The 18924-nt window shown below is 44.3% G+C and overlaps 1 protein-coding gene across 3 annotated transcripts in view; it reads left to right on the top strand.

The window, feature by feature from the left end:
• Window positions 1-7477, top strand: part of TRIT1 (tRNA isopentenyltransferase 1) — a 39829-nt gene extending 32352 nt beyond the window's left edge. For 2 of the 3 annotated variants that reach the window (XM_074334473.2, XM_074334474.2), the window contains exons 9-11: window positions 2486-2595; window positions 2905-3022; window positions 5218-7477. In XM_074334473.2, coding sequence (XP_074190574.2) covers window positions 2486-2595; window positions 2905-3022; window positions 5218-5384 — 395 coding nt within the window. In that variant the 3' untranslated portion in view covers window positions 5385-7477. The remainder of the gene's footprint in view (window positions 1-2485; window positions 2596-2904; window positions 3023-5217) is intronic. The other variant, XM_088791049.1, reaches the window with a different exon arrangement.
• Window positions 7478-18924: the final 11447 nt, after the last annotated feature.

Raw genomic sequence — 18924 nt, 5'->3', positions numbered from 1 at the left:
TTGTGTAGGACACAGCTCCCTGGCCCATGCTGGTATTATGAGCTTTGCGCTAGGCGGTCGCCAGTCGTCAGTCAGCCGCTGACAGCAGCTCACGGCAGCTCTCGCTAGCTCTCGCTAGCAGCTGGCCATTCATGCTGGCCATCGGCCGCTCATGGCAGCACGCGGTAGCCCACAGCAGCAGACGCCAACCTCCAGCTACTCACAGCAGCCCAGCTCCAGGGAGAGCTGTTCACAATCTTAGCTGTAGCTCACTGGCCCATGTGGGAATCGAACCAGCGACCTCGTTGTTAGGAGCACAGCGCTCCAACCACCTGAGCCACCAGGCCAGCCCTCTGAACCAGTTCTAAGATTGGGGACCTGACCTGGAGGGAGGGCCTATTGCATAAATGATTGTCCAGGAATATTTTCTTGTGATATCTCAGAAAACAAAGTAAATCTTTCCAGTGAGGAGTCAGCTTATGCCTTGAACAAATGCAGGTAAGAGCAAAATAGCAACACCTTAGGCAGAGTTGGTGCTAAGGGTTAATTTTAGCTTCCAGTTTTGTACCTGAAGAGCAATCCAGTTTTGGTAGGGAGGCTCTCCTGATTAAGATGGTTCTTAGGCCAGATGTGTAGTATAAAAAGACAAAACCACCCATTCCCCCAGCAGCACCTTTGGGTTCAGATACGTGGTGCTTCAGACTGTGTCAACTTTAATTTTAGTTGAACAGCACTTTAAGGAAAGGGGAAGGAAAAGCTCATTCATTTGACCCTGCACTGTGTCCTTGCACTAAATTTGGTGCTGTACATAATTATTGAGCCTTCGAGGTAGGTGTTATTCTTCTTTTTGCAGATAAGGAAATGGAGGCTTAGAGAGGTTAAATAACTTGCCCCAAATCCCCTAGCTAATGAGCAGTGGAGCGCTGAATGCAGGTCTGACTCTGAAGTCCACACTCTGCTTTCTACCACTCTTCTTGTTTCCTTTAGCTGTAACTAGCTAGACAGCGTTAATATTGGCCTTGGGTAAGAAATTGTGTATTTGTGAGCTAAAAGGAGATTAAGCATAAGTGAAATCCCAATTTTATCTTGGGGACACTTAAAGTACGGTTCTGAATTATCCCGTTGAACTTTTATTTCTGCTTTCAGTTAGGCATACGGCAGAGAGGCCTCCACCCATGCCCCTCAGCGCCTCTGAGCACAAACACCTTGAGTCACATTGTTGACTATGAGATTGCTGAAGTTCTCTCTCCCAGAGCTCTGCAGTGTCGTTCTGGCCCCCACAGGCTCTTTATACCTCCTTCTACTTACCTTGCTTTCTCTGCATGTAGATAGAAGTCTGAATTAGCTGAAATTGAAGTTCACAACCACACATTTCTAACGCAGCTTCTCTTTTCCCCAGGGCTAACAATTAGTCTGTAACAAAAGATGTTTTTTGTAATGATTTGGAACTTCCTCCTGTGGTAAAGCCACAATAACTCCCCCATCTCTGAGTCAGGAGGGGTTGGTGGCACAGTGCATCATATGCTCATTCCTCATTCATGTGTATGCCGGCACAGTCCTGGTGCTAGAGTGAAAGGCACAGCTGCCCTGGAAATCAAGAGCCGTGTGTGATTGGCCAGAGCTGGTCTGCTGGGATATGGTTCTGGCAAGAAGCCAGAGGGACTTCCCCACCCCAGCTTGGCCTTGGACTCAAGCCAGGAATAGCAGCTGGGAGCCGAGAACTTGTTGAAAGGTGCTTAGACAGGGCACAGAAGCCCAACAAAGGACTTAGAGGGGAAAGGAAAATATAGAGTGGCCTGCAAACAGGTGCAGAGCTTAGCCAAGGCCAGGTGTGCTGTGGATGCTGCCTGCATCCTCCCAGTCTCACCTTTCCGTGTGGTGGCAGGTGTAGCCCAGTCCACTTTAAGAAGAATCTTATTCGTGGTTGGCACAATCAAAAGGCCGGCACCTGCCAGCCGTTGGCATCCTGAGGACTTTGATGTTTTTTTCTATGGGGCAGTGCTCTTTGCCTTTAGACGACTGACTTACCCTAGCTGTGAAAGGCAGTTTAGTGTGTCCACAGACTGGAGAAGCTATAGCAAAGACTGAACATGGTTGGCTCAGGTGGATGAGATGCCTATAGCTATACTCTCGGCTACCTCCAGTCCCATCTCCACTCAGAAGTACTTTGTTTCCTCCTATGGTGTGCTCTCTTTATATTGTAGCCCACTCAGTGGTCACTATAGCTGTTACTCTTTATTTTTTTCCTGACTGATTTGGAAGGTCCTACTCCCGAGACTCGATTACACAGCTGGACTTGTTGGCTGCAGACCAGTCAAACTTCTAGGTCTTTCTTGGATTTTATGTAGCTATTTGGTTCATGTTTCTAGTTAGAATGAGTGACATGGTCAAAATGTTTATTATTCCTTTGGCCCCCATCTGTTTCCCTTGATTTTTGGAGTCCTGGGAGCAGAATAGATTAGGTGTTGGGGGCTGACTGCTCGTAACTTTCCTTTGTCATCATTAGGACCTGGTCCCGGTGCCCTCCCAGTATATGGATTAGAAGTATCTGATGTCTCAAAGTGGGAGAAGTCTGTTCTTGAACCTGCTCTTGAAATTGTGCAAAGCTTCATCCAGGTGATTATTAGTCCTGGTACTATTCTTTTGTCTGGTTTTCAGACAGCTTTCCTTAGCTTTCACCTTTATTGCTATGTGGGAAATCAAGCCTTTTCCATGGAATAGAGCAGAAGGGCTGGCTGCTTTTAGATCCCTAGAGGCGGCATCTTCCACATTCAGAAAGGTTGTTGCTAAAATCTGCTCACAGCCCACCTGCTCCCTGGGATGAGAAAAAGGAATCTTGAAAAAATCCCACTCTCCTTAATATCAATGATATCCAAATCTCTTTGAATTGAATGCTTCTCTCCCATCTATCCCTTGTTCTTTCAGGGCCATGAGCCTGCTGCTACCCCAGTAAAAATACCATGCAATGAAACTGAGAACAAGAGAAGTTATCACATGTGTGACCTCTGTGATCGAATCATCATTGGGGACCGCGAATGGGCAGGTAGAGTCTGGGGAAGGGCACAGAGATATCTGTAAGGGTGGGTCACATGGACTTCATGAAATTTAAGGTCTTTGCTAGGTTGAAGCTGGAGTCTGTTTATTTATAAAGGGAGGACCAGATTCCTCTGAGAACCTGCGCTCAAATTTCATGGATGCCTTCCCAAATTGAGTTATTTATCTCTGTATTCTGAATTTCAAAGGGAAATCATATGCCCTCTAGCTTTAGCTGGAGTAGATATTTTATACTGAGAGGTCTATAGGTAACTTTCCAGAGCTCCTTTGACTTTCGTGATCCTGCCTTGTAGTAATTCCTTGGCCTTTCATGTTCAGACCTCAGTGAGGGGAGGTAGGATTGTAAGAGAAGCCAGGCAACTCACCCAAGAAACCAAAAAAGCAGCAATAGCTGGGAGGGAGAAAGAAGTGCAGTTACTCTTCTTGAGTACGTTCTTCAGAAGTGGTGTCTCTTCAGAAGAAGTCAGTAACTTTTAAGGTAATACGTTGAAATGGTAGTTGCTAAAACTGATGAGAAGTGTTAAGGGAAGCTGTGTGGAAGCAAAGGTGGTTAAGGGTAATACCTTCTTTATAAGATACTTCTGACCACCCCAGCGTCGGCCCTGCCGGAAGGCTCTGTCTCTGTTTTAGAGCCTGGGTTGGCCTCTGCCACAGAGTCACACTGCACTCGTCTCTGTCAGATTTCTATAGTCATCCAATCAACGCCCAAAGGGCTTTAGCCTCCAAGCCTTGAATTTATATTGTATTTAGAAACTTGTTTAAGGCTCACTCCTTTTAGGCACAGTAGGGCCTGTAGTTACCCAGCAGCTAGAAGCCTCCTGTTCAGAGTACTGCTTTGCATGGGTTCTCACAGAAGTAGATTTTTCTCCCCATACCAACCAATAGAATGATTAGTTCTATTAACTGGAAATTCTGGCAAAATGAACTGCATTGTCAGAGACTGGGGATGGCTGTGATTGCCCAAGCAGCAGAAGAAGCCTCGATTGTGGTTGGTTTATAATGATGAAAGGGGAAGAGAAAGAGAGTGTCTGATTGTTTTTTCTAAAGAAAACTTAGTGGTTCAATTTGTCGAATGTCCTTCAGGGAAAGCCTTAGAGAAGCAACATTTGTGAGCCTGTCTGAGCTCAGCTTGTGGAAACCTTCTATAGTGCCATCTGTCAAGTTCTTGCTCCTGTCTCCTGCTGCCATAGCTCACGCTCTAGCTGGAGAACAAAGCTGACCTTTTTGCCAAAGTAAACTGTTTTTGACTTCTAACCTCTTCCTTACTTATTTTTGCTTCTAAGTCCTTAAAAATGATGTTTTAAATATGTATGAAAGAATTGAATCTAGTTGTCTATTTCTTTAGTGTTCCAAATAAGATTTCCTTGAAAAAGAACAGGCTGTGTGAGTTAGTCAGAGGGTGGGAACTGTCTTTGGGATGAGAGGTCAGAAATTGGTCTCAGGCAACAGTAGCTTTATTGCTTCTATGGACCCTCAGAAGGGATCGTCAGAGAAGAATGTTTCTTGTTGTCTGTCCGGAGCATTGTGTGCGTGGTGAGCCTTGTGGGTTAGTCATTCAAACGGCTTCTCTGACTTAGGCAGAGGGGTGTCGGACGAGGAGGGGACCACGGGGGCAACCTGTGAGCAGGGAAGAAGTGGGAGGGGCATCTGTGGGTGCTGCAGGCCTGTGGCCGGACAGCGCCTCTGTCCTGCAGTACAGACAGGACTTGGCTTTGTAACGTTTTTAGTCATGTGAGTTGAAATGTGTCTGTAACAGGAAGCCCCATACTGAAAATTGGAATTAAGAATCCTGATTCTGGAAAATTAGGTCTCGTTTTGGAGCTATAGGTAAGCTAAGGAGCTTATCTACTGTGTGATCTTGAACAAAATGTAAGACCTCTGTGAACTCAGTTTCCTCCTCTGTAAAATGAGCGGCATAGTTCTGTCGGCAGGCTTGTGGGGAGGATTAGCGAGGGAAAGCACCTCGCAGGGTGCACTTGATACATGGTAGCTCACTGTAGTTGGCTAGCTCGCTGGCCCTGTAACTTATTCTTCCCTTAAAAATGCTAAGCAGCTATACCGATACATGTGTTGATCCTGTTATTGTGAAAAAAAAAAAAAAAAGGATTTCATGGTTAACTTTATATGCTTCTAGGATGAGTTCTAGAAAATCCTAATGAGTTATTTTGTTTTGTTTTGTTTCAGCACATAGAAAATCCAAATCCCACTTGTACCAACTGAAGAAAAGAAGATTGGACTCAGATGCCATCACCACCATAGAAAGTTGGAGTGTTTCCCCAGACCGTGACAAAGAGCTTAAAGAGAAGGGATCCCCAGGGCAAAATGATGAAGAGCTGAAATCCAGTGTTTAAAGAGACCTGTCCAGTGGCCTTTGCAAAGGTGGCAGGGATTCAGTTCAGGAGGGAGGTCATGTGTGTGTCCCAGGCTGGGCCGAGGAGTGCTGTGTAGAAAGTCCCCACCCTTTTTTTCATTCAGTGGTGTGGTTTTAAAGTCTCATGTTCTCTGTCCTGTGAACCGCAGGTCTTGTCATTCCTTGTGTGGCTGATGTGTCTGGCAATGATGAGTTCAGGAAGGGATTTTTTTTCTTTTATTTAACCTTAAAGGTTCTATTTTTAAGAAAGGCACAGATTGCACTTTTTTTACACTTAAGGATCTTTTTGGTGATGAATACCAGGATTCACCATATCCCTTAAAAAAGAAGTTGTAGGGGCCGGCCTGGTGGCTTAGGCGGTTAGAGTTCCATGCTCCTGACCCCGAAGGCTGCCAGTTCGATTCCCACATGGGCCAGTGGGCTCTCAACCACAAGGTTGCCAGTTCAACTCCTCGAGTCCCGCAAGGAATGGTGGGCTCTGCCCCCTGCAACTAAGATTGAACACGGCACCTTGAGCTGAGCTGCCACTGAGCTCCCAGATGGCTCAGTTGGTTGTAGTGCATCCTCTCAACCACAAGGTTGCCGGTTCGACTCCCTCAAGGGATGGTGGGCTGTGCCCCCTGCAACTAGCAATGGCAACTGGACCTGGAGCTGAGCTGCGCCCTCCACAACTAAGACTGAAAGGACAACAACTTGACTTGGAAAAAAGGCCTGGAAGTACACACTGTTCCCTAATCAAGTCCTGTGCCCCTTCCCCAATAAAAATCTTAAAAAAAAAAAAAAAAGAAACTGTATGTCCCAGAGTCTGGCTAAAAATATGTAATTTCCAGACACTTTTATAGATGACTGAAATATTGTGAGCCACAGGTCAGTTCTGGATTTGCACGGATGGCAGGAAAGGACTGGCCCCAGTGCTATGATTCAGTGAACCAAATCACTTCTTGGAATTCCGTAGGGAACAAGAGAATGAGACCAAGGTGGTCATGACATGGGGCTTGAAAAGCTAGAACCTTTGGCGATTCGTTGATTTCTCCTGTGATAATTACTATCACTGCTGTTTTTCTATTGAGTTAGGAATCTATACTTTCAATGAAAGTTAAATAAAGAGTTTGCAAGAGCCTCTTTCAGGCAAGAGCCTTAAAAAGATATATGTCCACATCTGATTTGTACACAGTATGCTCAATTATCAACATGATGGCTTTTTCTTAAATTTAACATTCTTCATTTGATCATGCTGACCATTTATTTTGCAAATGTTTATTGAGCACTTAATTATATTCCTGGAAGACATCTGGAGCGCATCTTTTATTGGAGATCTATGTTATCTCCAGTAAAATTTGAAACTCTCTTTCTGGAATGATATAAAAAGACATTCATTAAGAAATCTCACTCGTACCTCCATGCCCTTCTCCCCCTATAATCACTTACTAGTTTCCTACATGTCTCAAGAGTTTTTAAACAAAAAACAAGTACAAATATATATTCTTATTTTTTTTCTCTATACCCAAAAGATAGCATATAGTGTCTTCATCTGTCACCTTAACTGTTGGCAGTACCTGGGCATGTATGGATTTCTCCTGCTACCTCTGCCGGGTCTCCTGTTTTTGGCTCTGACCACTCTGAGGAATTCTCAGAGGCCAGCCCATGCATTCATTCATCCAGCACATATTTTAGAACTTATGTGCCATGTGTGCTGTGTTAGACTCTGGGAATACAAAAATCCACATTGATCAAATAATTACAGAATTCCAGCTGTGATAAGAGCTGCAAAGAAAGGATACTTGCTGTATGAGCAGGTCGTGTGAGGACCTGCCCCACCTTGGTGTGGAGGAGTGTGTGCGTGTTGGGGGAGGCATGTGCTGAGGCTCCTGGCGTGGCGTGGCACGACGCTGGCAGGAGTGTGGCCAGGACTGCGGGTGTGGTACCGCGTGCCCTGGAAAGCGGGGTCTCTTACTTCAGTGGCTTCTCTTCTCCCTCTCCCCAAGTCTGTAGGATGTCTTGGGCCCCTTCAGCCTTACCCCCTTTAACTGATTTGAAGCTCAAGAATAAATTTTTCTCTGGTCAAAGAAGAAATTGGCATTGTATCTACTCCATGTTGTTCTTTACATTAAACATGGTATAATTTTCCCAGTCAGTTTATTAACTACTTCAGGAGCTAACCGGAAGCCACATCTTTCCACTGGAAGTGGAGATGAATACTTAGTGTGAGTCAAGCAGAACCAAGCACTTTATATACGTTCCCTTCTTACACAGCTCTGGGAGGGAGATGCTGTTTCTGTTTCTGTTAACCACTGGGGAAACTGAGGCTCAGCAAAGGAGTACAGCTAGCGAGTGGCAGAGCTGGAACTGAGGTGAAGCGGCAGACTCCAGAGCTCAAGCCGTTCAGCACTGTGTTAAGCTGGCTGTTTTTAGGGAGGAACCTTAGTCTTTCTGAAACGCTTTTCACTCAGGTTGCTAAATGTGTTTGAAAGCTGTAGAAAAGTTTCAATGGACAAGCAGGAAAAACTAGTTTGAATAATCCTACCTCAAAAAGCCTTTAATCCTTCCATCTGAAATACCTGGAGCGGCAACTTCCCACTGAACTCATCGCTATCTCTATGGCAATTGGAAATCAGGAATTTCTTGAAAGAAAGAAAGTGCCTCATATTAACAAAGCCCCTACATAGTTTAAGGTACTGTGGTTGTGCCCACTGCTCCTGTTCTTAGAAACTGTAAATTCAGCAAGGTGGAATTTCTTCACCAGCAGCAGAGCCTGGGGGGAAGGCAGAACGCTGGAAATCTGCTTGTCGCCCTGGTCTAAGGCAGTGCCCTGAGGTAGCTAATCCTTTCTCTGCCTGCTGCCCTCTGAGTGACTTTGCTGTTAAGCGTAGGGACAGACAGTAGTTCTTCCTAGTGCTTGTCATAAATGTAGAGGTGAAAGGATCCTTAGCACCTTTTTGTACAGAAGGGGAAACTGAGGCCCGCAATGTGAATGTACCGCAATCACAGAGCAAGTTGTGGCAAAGCCAGGACAAGCCTCTCAACTAGTAAATCTCATTTGAGAGCGGGGAAAGGACCACAGAGAACAGCTCTGGGCTATTTGTTCAGCCTGGAGTGAGGATGAGGAATGCCATCTCGCACCATCTGGCATTAGCTAATCCCCAGACAAGCAGAGCCCTAGTCCAGGTACCCAGAGTCTCTAGTTCTAGCAGTGCTGTCTAAATGGCTGTGGTAATTAATTCCAACACTCAGCAAGCTATCAGGCCCATCTACCTCTGCCAGTAAAAATCGTTTTCCCCCAGTTTTATTGAGATCTAATTGACATAGAAAGTAAAAAATCTTGACTAGACTTGAGACAATTCTCGCAGTTCAGACAATGCAGTTTTAAGTGGTTAGGAAATACTTTGACTGAAAAGAAAGTTGGATTCTTAGTCTCTAAAATATTTTGCTTGAATTTTTAGGGCTAAGCAAGAAAACAATTTATAGGCACATGGTTTGAACCTTTGTAGCTCTCAGTAATTATTTATATCCTTAGCCTCAGTTCCCCATTCTACAAAGAGGTTTTTCTGCTTAAAACACACAGCACATTAAAAACACTCACTAGAAAGCAAGCTCTTATGACTGTAGGAACCTGTGTATATATCCTCAGCATTTAGAAAGTGAAATATTTGTTGAATTAATTACGTGAAAGCCAAGTGGGGGTATGTAAATGATCTGCTTCAGTTGTCAAACAGCCTTTAACTAGGGTGAAGAAATCTTGGGATAGTGGCCACAGGAAGGGATTTCATTATTTGATTATCACATACTTGGGAGGTCAGGGCTATTTTCCAGAACGATGGCTAACTGGTCATTTGTAAAGCTATTCTGAATATGTACAAAGGAACCTGCATGGTTGTACTAGTTAGGGTAAAAGGCTAAGCTGTTGTAACAGACTCAACAATACAGTGGCTTAAAGAACAAAGGAGTTTGTTTCTTTCTCACATAACAGCTCTGAGGGGAGTTAACATTTCTGAAGTGAGCAGTCCAGGTCAGTGGGGCAGCTCTGCTCCAAAGGGTCATTCAGGGACACAGTTTCCTTATATCATGTTGCCTCTACATCCTCTGGGGGTGGGCATTGTCATCAGCTGTGTGACTGAAGCTGGGTCATCACTGGTTTCAGCCAGTGGGGAAGGAAAAAGCACAGAGGAGGCACACTCGATGCCTGAAGGCCTAGACCCTGCAGTGGTTCGCATACTTTTGCTCACTCTCGGTTGGCAAGAAGTTAGTCATACGGCCACACCTACCTGCAAGGGAGGCTGGGAAATGTTGTCTAGCCGTGTGCCAAGAAAGAATGGGAAAACAGATTTTGGTAGGCAACTTGCAGTCTCCACCAAATGAGTACAGTGAAATGAGTGCCGATTTCCAGGCTGGTGTAACTAATTAGCTCTGATAGCTTGCTGAGGGCAAATCTCTCTATTTCCCCATCTGTGAAATCAGTGAGTTGTATGAGTTGACCTCTAAAATATTTCATAAAGTCAAGCTTGACAAAATCTTGGCTGGTGAGATTTTAAGACAAGAATTTAAAATGCATTATAGGGGACGTGAGAATGAATGAGCCTTAGCGCCAATGCTAACACTAAAGATGGTGGGGAAGAAAGAGAAGGGATTTGGGTGGCATTGGGGAATAACCCGACTAAGGGCTGTAACTATAATACTTACCTACAGACTTCTTTTTATGTAAAAACAAAAAACTGCTACTTGGTCTTGCCGCTGAACACTTTCCCATCTAACATACTATCTGTGTGACCTTGGGAAAATTGCTCAAGCAGCCTGATTTCCTCATATATAAAACAGAGTTATTACCTCCATTCCAGGGGACATCGTAAGGATTAAATGAGGTCCTTCTGAAAACAGCATAGTGTTTAGCACTGCAGTGCCCAGTAAATGGTAGCTATAAATTGGAGTTATTTGCTTCATTGTGGAAAAATAGTTAATGCTACTAAAGCATTGGTGTATAGTATGGTGTCAGTTCCCAAAAGTTACCAGGAAAAGTGCTGACTTACAACTGACTAGATTGGTGGTCCCCAGTGCTAATGGCCAAAAAGAGTGCTTCAGACTTTATCTGCCACCCAAATGGGCTTCAGCTACTAGTTATTATTGGTGTGTTTTTTAATGCATATAATTTCTTCATGAGTTAGTTTGTTTGCCAAAATATTTTCTTCACCCAAAATGCCCTGTCCCCTTCTCCTTACCTCGTGAACTTCTGCACATCCTTCAAGGCTTCTTTGCCTCCTCTAGTTTCTCCTTCCTATCTGTTCCTGTAGCAGTTTATACATAACATTAGCAAGTATTTATATAGCACTAGGCACAAGTCATGTTCTAAGTGCTTTAAACATCGTAACTCATTTAGTCCTCACAATAGCCCTATGAGGTGGTCTCCCTCATTGTTCTTATTAGCTCTTTTTCAATTGAGGAAACTGGGTAGCAGAGTTAAGTGATTCTCCTGAGGGAGCTGGGATCTGAGAGGAAGTGGGTGGCTCCAACGTCTGCTCATACCCACCATATTCTTTTCCTTCCTCATTCCTCTGTTACAAGCATATATCACCTGTACTATCTCTTGCTCCCATTGGAAAGTAAATCCTACCAAGATGTGAGTCCTATTTTAAGACAAATGTGGGACACACAGTGGGTGCCCAATAGCTGTGGAGACTAGTTCCTTCAAGGCATGACTCCCACGTCTAAAAGTGACCATGGCTCCTCATTGAATGCCTGCTATGTGTTAAGCACATGTGCGCCTTATAATGAGTCCTTTAAACAAATGGACAAGTTAATTTATGATCCCCATTTTGTACACAGACATACATATTGAGAGCTTAATGGTGGCTGGCACAGAGTAGATATGCAAATATTTGCTGAGTTCTAGAAGAAAGCCCTGTGAGGGCAGGGATTTTTGTTCATTAACTGTTATCCTTGGCACCTACAAGGGGCCTGCTGCTTGAAAGACACTCAGTAAATATTTGTTGAGCTAGGATTTGAAGCCAGTTGGCGCTGACTGACTCCAAACCTGTGCTCTAACCATTAGGCTGTACTTCTCCAAGGGCATTTAGGGCTTTTAAAACGTACAAATTATTTATATCCCATCTCCTTACAAGAAGGAATCAAGACAGAAAAAGCAAAACAGATTTCTGAAGAACTAACTCTTACTAAGATGTTTATTATGGTTAAGACTCATGGTTACAAATAAAACAAGCCAAACCTAACTCAAAAAGGTGAATTTATGATAAGGTTACTGAGGTGTCTCATCAAATTCAAGGACAGAAGAGCATCAAGGCCTCAGGTACAACCAGTACTACTTAGTGTGATGCTGTGGAGACTCCCTTTCTCCTTTCTCTTAAACAGACTTTCTCTACATGGAGGGAGACAGGGCTGCCAGTAGCACCTAAGCTTTACCTCTTAAAGCTTTTAAATCTGAGAGATTGTGCTGATGCTTTCTCTGGTTCTAAGTTCAAAAGTGCCAGGACATCTCACACCCATTAGGATGGCTCCTGTCAAGAAATCAGGAAATAGTAAATGTTGATGAAGATTAGAGGAAATTAGAATGATTGTGTACTGTTGGTGGAAATGTAAAATGGTACAGCCACTATGAGAAACAGTATGGAGGTTCCTCAAATAATTAAAAATAGAATTTCGATATGACCCAGTAATTCCTCTTCTGGGTATATATCCAAAAGAACAAAACGCAGGGTCTCAAAGACATTTTTGTATACCCACCTTCATAGCAGCATTATTCACAGTAGCCAAAAGGTGGAAATAACCCCCAAGTATCCATGGACAGATGAATAGATGAACAAAATGTGGTCTCTGCATATAATAGAATATTACTCAGCCTTAATGAAAAAAATTCTGATACGTGGATGAACCTTGAGGATATGCTAAGTGAAATAAGCCAGTCAAAAAAAGAACAAATACTGTATGATCCCACTTATGTGAGGTATCTAGACTTGTCAACTTCCTAGAGACAGAAAATAGAATAGAGGTTGCCAAGGCCTGGAAAGAGGAGGAAATGAGAAGTTGTTTAATAGGTATAGAGTTTCAGTTTTGCAAGATGAAAACGTTCTGGAGATTGATTGCACAACAGTGTGTAATGCTTAACCCTACCGAACTGTACCCTTGAAAATGGTCAAGATAGTAAATTTTATGTGTGTTTTGTCACAATTAAAAAACAAGGAAAGATATATATTAGCCCAGCTTGGGTCTGATGTTTACCCTGAGGCCCTTCAACCCATCTAGGGATGGACTCTTGAAAGAATAGGGCAGTTCCCATAGAAACCAAATGGATGGAGTGGAGGTGGAGTGATTTCCAGAAGTAGGGAACATGAGTTGGTGGGAGGGAGGGCAACAGAACCAACAACAGTGTGAATCCACTGTGGAGTTACTGCCTTCTAGTCAGCAAGACAGTTGTTTTTCTAGCAGCAGGAGTGATCCTATGCTAAGTCCAGACTCCACCTGTGTCGCACTGGCCATTATCTTCATCATCAGACATCTGTCAGTTGTCACTCCTTACATATTTATAGCGCAGTGTGGCTTTAAGTGTTAGAGATCTTCGTAGTCCTTGCCAAAAATCTTCGAAGTAGTTTCTACAAATGAGAAAACAGATTCATACTATTTAAATGACTTCATGTAGGGTAGGTGTCAATTCAGTTGTAAGGGTGAAAAGCCAATTTGAACTAATTTAGGTATAAAGTAGGATTTATTGCTCATGGAATCCAAGGACAAGTTGAACAACCGAGCGTCTCCCAGAGGGCAGGGCAGGTGCAGCGGGACATCAGGAGTAACTGCCACCGGGGACTCAGACACCACCAGCGCTGTCTCTGTCCCTCCTTTCTCTTCTCTGTGTGCTGACTTCACTTTTTCCTCCATGCCAGTCGGTTTTCTCCAAATGGTCAATTGGAAGTTTCCACACCTCACTTCTCATAGTTTTTTCCCACTGCAGAGAAGTGGACCTGCTTCCCAAGTTGAAAAATCTCAGGAAAGGACTCCGAGGAGAACTGAATTCTGTTGTCTCCCCCTGGATTACGCAGGAAAGCCAGTCACTTAAGAACATGGCAACTCCCAATAGAACCATATGAGTAAAGTGGGGCTGAGGGAAAAAGTAGTTTTTAGAAAGATGGTGGGTGTGGGATTGATGCTTAGCAGACCAAACGATAGGTGTCCACAGCAGTGACACGGAGCCAGTAAGTGGCAGATTAAGATTAAGAGGGTCTTCTGACTATAGCTGTCAGTAACTATTGAGTTCTTCCCATGCAAAAGGAAGGCCCTGTCTGTGCAAGGCCCCTGGGACAGTGCATTCTCAAGTGTGACCCCAGTCAGCCTTGGAGTCACCAGATGGGGGGTGACGAGCCAGCTGAAAGTGAGACTTACAATCATTTTGGCCTGTGTCTTCTGCCTGAGCTTCCTTGTTAATATCAAGTGGATTGAGGGATAAAGACCTTTATATAAATGTTATTTGTGGATTCAAAAATGTCTCCGTGTCCTACTAGATCTGCATAATGAGGTAGTCACATGAAAACCATTGGGTTCCTGATGGAGGATGGAAGTGCCAGCCCACCCTCTTCAAACTTTCACAGTCAGAATCTTCACGTGCTCTTAAGGAACTACCTTCTTGATACCGTGTTTCCCCCAAAATAAGACCGGGTCTTATATTAATTTTTGCTCCAAAAGATGTATTAGGGCTTATGTTCAGGGGATGTCATCCTAAAAAATCATGCTAGGGCTTATTTTCCGGTTAGGTCGTATTTTCCAGGAAACACAGTAGTGGCACTCATGGCTTTCAATTGTTTTAAGTTGCAGCATGTAAAGGATACTGAGAATTCAGTGATCACCTGGTTCAGTTTCAAACTTGCTTTAGCTGTGGATCCTTATTTTTCTTCCTCCAAATAAAACCTCACCTGAACTCATGTAATACAAATTGAAGCAGGGTCGCTTAGGGTCTGGGTGGGCCACAGGTGCCTCTGGACCCTCTAATGCAGTCTCCTCTCCTGCGGAGCACGCCTTGAAAGTCACCATTTTATTTCGCAGATGGAGAAACTGAGGCCCAGAGAGGTTGAGTTGGCCATCCATTATAGCACAAAGCCTAGCAGTTTTATGACTGGAGCCCTGGTCCCCTGGCTTAGGAGTTGTGTTCTTTCTATTGTGTCCCGGTGCTTCTAGCTGTTTCAAATGAGCACTCCAACAAAGTAGATGTATTTTTCTCCAGGTTCACAATAACTTGAACTGGACTAACATGAAGGCAAGTAGAGGACGTTGGGACCCTAATCTAATAAACAGGTAAGAGCTTTATAATTAGTTATAATTAACTTATTCAGCAGACTTAATGAGTGCTTACTGTTCACCATTCTAGGTGCTAGAGGTATGTCAGTGAACAGGACACTTCCCGTCTTCCAAGAGTTCCAAGCTGTCCATGCTATTTCAATGATAATGCTGTATGGAGATGTTCAGAGAACATGTACAGTTGGACCTGACCCAGTTCAGGGAAGTCTGGGAAGTCTTTCTGAGGAAATTGCATTTAAGAAAATACTGGGGAAAAGTAACAGGAGTGAGCCAGCCAAGTAGGGGAGAGTTAGGACAAAAGCTGGAGAGGTCTGCAGGGACCAGGTCACAGAGGGCCCTGTAAACCATTAACCCCAAAATAACAGTGTCAGATGTGTTTACTGGAGAGATCACTCTGGTGCAATGTGGAGAATGAACTGGCTGATTAGGGGGATGGTTAACGTATTTGGCAGGTAGAATTTACAGGACTTGATGATTGGTTAAATATTGGTGGTGAGGGAGAGAAAGGGCTCAAAATAAGGCTCAAGTTTCTCATTCGAGCAATTGATTGATGGTGGTCCTTTGGCCAAGATGGGGAACACTGGAGGAAGAGCAGGAGTGGGCTGAGGGCACAGGATGAGCTCAGTTTGGGACTTGTTGGGTTGAAGTCTGCAGGGAATCCTAATGGGAATTACAGTGAAGCAGTTGGTATTCAGGTTGAGTCCAGAAAGAATTATGGGCTAGAGATAGGATAGGGATCTCTTAAGTCATCAGCATTGATGGTATTTCAAGCTGTGGAAGAGGAGGTCACTCGAGCAGGGGCTGAAGAGAGAAGAGAAACGGTCTAGAACAGAACTTCAGAAACATCCGACAACTGTGGAAGAGGTGCTTGCATCAGGAACTGAACAGTGAGAGAGGAGAGTAACCAGGAGGCCAGGACCACAGAAACCGAGGGGAACAAGCTATGAGAAGGGAGCAGTAAGCAGCAGGGAAGAAAGTGTAGCGAGGCCATGTCCGAATGAGACACATTCAGTGGATTTTAGTGACGAGGGCATTGTGCTAACCTTGGTAAGAGAAGGCTCCGACAATGGTTAGAAACTAGAAGCCACATCTCTGGTTTGAGGAGTGAGTGCGAAGAGAGAGGGTGGCCATACTGAGTGTGGTCTGCTCTTAAGTTACAAAAGGGGAGAGGGTACTTGCCAAAGGGAGGCTTGGGGTTGCAGGAAATTGTTTCCCTTTATTTCTGAGAGACTTTCACATGTTTAAATGGTACTCGGAAGGGCGAATAGGTCTAAGTACTAGAAAATGGTTTCCTCCTTTTGTGACAAATTTGGAAGAACGTCTGTACCAGTATGGCAGAGCTCCTCAGTGCTGTCAGTAGCTGGAGATAGGGTGACCAACTCATCCTGTTTTGACTGGGACTTTCCTGTTGTTAGCACTCAAAGTCCCATGTTCTGGGAAACCCCATCCGGACAAACCAGGATGGTTGGTCTACACCTGCTTCTCCGTAAGGATAAATAAGAGATATTCTACAGCTGCAGAGAGGGTGATTTATCATTTCCCCGAAGTTTGAGAAGAGCTGCCTACCTCAGAAAAAGACCTATTGCGAGGAACAGAAGAAAGTGTAGGCAATACCTGATTGATGTAGCAGTAAGCTTAAAAAAGATGGTACACAATTAATTTACAGGCCTGCAAAAGGGATAATCTGAGGTAAGGAAATGTGGAGGGGAGATTAAAATGTGGCTGTTCAATGAAAAAACGGCATGGGAGCAATAAATGCCGGGGGGAATACAGTGGGTCAATTTAGTGAAGAAAACAAACTTCAAGAACACAGACGAAACCGATAAAGATGAAAATAAGGGGAGATACAGAGCAGAACAATGAAAGATTAATTTTAAGAATTTATATGAATGGATTAATGATTAATAATGAATAAGTGAAAACATGTTGAGTGTGTACTCTGATAAGCACTTTGTAAGCCCTTTACGTGTGTGAACTCATTTAATCCCCAATACTGTGGGTACTTTTATCCTGTCCATTTTCCATATGGGAAGACTGAAACACAGATCATTTAAACAACTGCAAGTTTGCACAGATAGGAAGTGAGGGAGCTGGTGAACCCAGGTGATCCGGCTCCAAAACCTTTGCTCTGAGGGGCGGTGCTGCGCTGCCTCGTGGTATAACATTGAAACCAGATTTTTCAGGCTTTCATTCTAGTGTTTTTTTGTATCTCCTAAGTGCCAGACTCAGTTCTGCCACTGGGACAATATCAAAAAACGTGAGCCAGACTAGGTCCCTGCTCAAATGGAGCTTACATTCTAATATGGAGAGAAAGAAAATACACTAGTTAAACGAACAAGGGGTTTTCAACAAGTATTAGGTCCTATGAAGAAAAAACCTGAAAAACAGGGTAGAGAATGACTAGCATATGTGTCTACTGAGGTGGGTATTACTACTTTAGGTAGGACGGTGTCAAGTAAGACCCTCTGAGGAGATGACATCATCTGAATGTGGAATGATGTGGGGTCAGCCATGCAATAGTGGGGGGCAGAGAGAGGAGCAAGTGTAAGGGCCCTGAGGTGGGAATGAACTTGGCGTATTGGAGGACCAGCAAGAAGGCCCCTGTGGCTACAGTAGAGTGAATGAGGGGAAGATTTATAAAAGATAAAGTCAGAAAAGTAGCCTTGGGCTAGATCAGGGAGGGCCTGATGGGCCATGGTAAGGGGTTTGGATTTTATTCTAATTGCAACAGGAAGGAGTTTTTTGTAGCCCCCCCCCCCAGTATTTAGCAGGGGATGAATCTAATCCGATACACATTAAGAGAGAAGCCTGGCTGCTAGGTGGAGAATGGACTGTGAGGCACAATAAGGATGTGAAATGTGGATGCAGGAAAAAGTTTAACTGGATGTTCTGGCTGGACCTAGGGCTGGGAGTCTGGGGTAGGTTAATGGTTAATGCTAGCTGTCTCTGCCCTGGGGCATTTCCTCCTGTCGATCTAATCACACCCACTAATTTACATAGAGATGAAGGATCCTTCTGGGTTCCAACCCCCTTAGAGGTAAGAACGACCCTGCCCTTCTGGGTCCTCGTATATTAGACCAGGTTGAGCCAATCTGACTCTACCTGAGAATTTCAAATTGCAACTAGTCTTTACTGAGTACACTTGAACACGGAAATGGAACAGTGGTGTTTGGGCATATACACAAAATAAATATTTGTTGTGTGATTGTGGGTGCATGGCAGAAAGATCTGCAGAGAAGGAGAAAAGAAGCAGAGGTGTGAGGGAAGCCCAGACGAGGAGAGAGAGAGATTCCTTCTGACTTTCTGGTTCCTGGTTTCTGACCCTCCTGAGGGTAAGGTGCTTCCGTGGGCTACTGAGATACCTCCGTTTCCTTATTTAAAAACCCCCATTTTTGCTTAAGTGGATTTATTTTATGTGGTACCCAAGGACCCCTGTTCCAGGGGGTGCATGGTATTATGGCTCCTGTCCTTCATGGCCACTGTCATCTGAGGCTGGTGGTGCCCTTGTTTCCCACAGCCTCACCCACGGAGGGCTTTGCTACCTACTTTTGTTTTCTCTAGAGGGGAACAGTGTGTTTCTCCAGGGCCCATCAGCTCCAAGTCGTTGTCCTTCAATCTAGTTATGGAGGGCACAACTCAGCTCCAAGTCCAGTCACTGTTTTCAGTCATTAGTTGCAGGGGTTGCAGCCCACCATCCCATGCGGGAATTGAACTGGCAATCTCCTTGTTGAGAGCTCACACTCTAACCAACTGAGCCATCTGGCCGCTGCTCGTGTTATCTTAAGGTAGCTGAGTTTGCATTTATTTTATTCACTGGTAAGACCATCATTTTCCTGAGGTAACTTTATATTCATATTGTTTACATGTTAAACACTTTCTGAGTAGAATCCAGTTTCACACATAGCTTACAGACTTAATTCAGTTCCTTGGAAAATAAACGTATCTTTTTTTATTGGTACACATATTTTTCCACATTCTCTTTCTTTCCTTTTAATATTCCACAGAAGATAACATACAAAAGGATCTACTCATCATGAATCCTTTGAGTTCCTCCTATTTGTCAGCCCTGGGTAGATGAGTATGTTAGGGTCCCCCCTCCACTGCGTTTGCCCACCCTCAGAAGTTGGTTTCCCTGGCTCTGCTCTCCTCCTGGGCCACCGCCCTCCCCGAATGACCTCATCTGCTCTCAGGCCATAGCTCCCACCTGTTCTGCAGGATGAGCAGACTTTGTT

Source organism: Rhinolophus sinicus, chromosome 14 (genome assembly GCF_057876585.1).
Source record: "Rhinolophus sinicus isolate RSI-liver-muscle chromosome 14, RSI-T2T, whole genome shotgun sequence".
In the NCBI taxonomy this organism is placed as follows: domain Eukaryota; kingdom Metazoa; phylum Chordata; class Mammalia; order Chiroptera; family Rhinolophidae; genus Rhinolophus; species Rhinolophus sinicus.
This window is presented reverse-complemented; position numbering and strand designations above follow the sequence as displayed.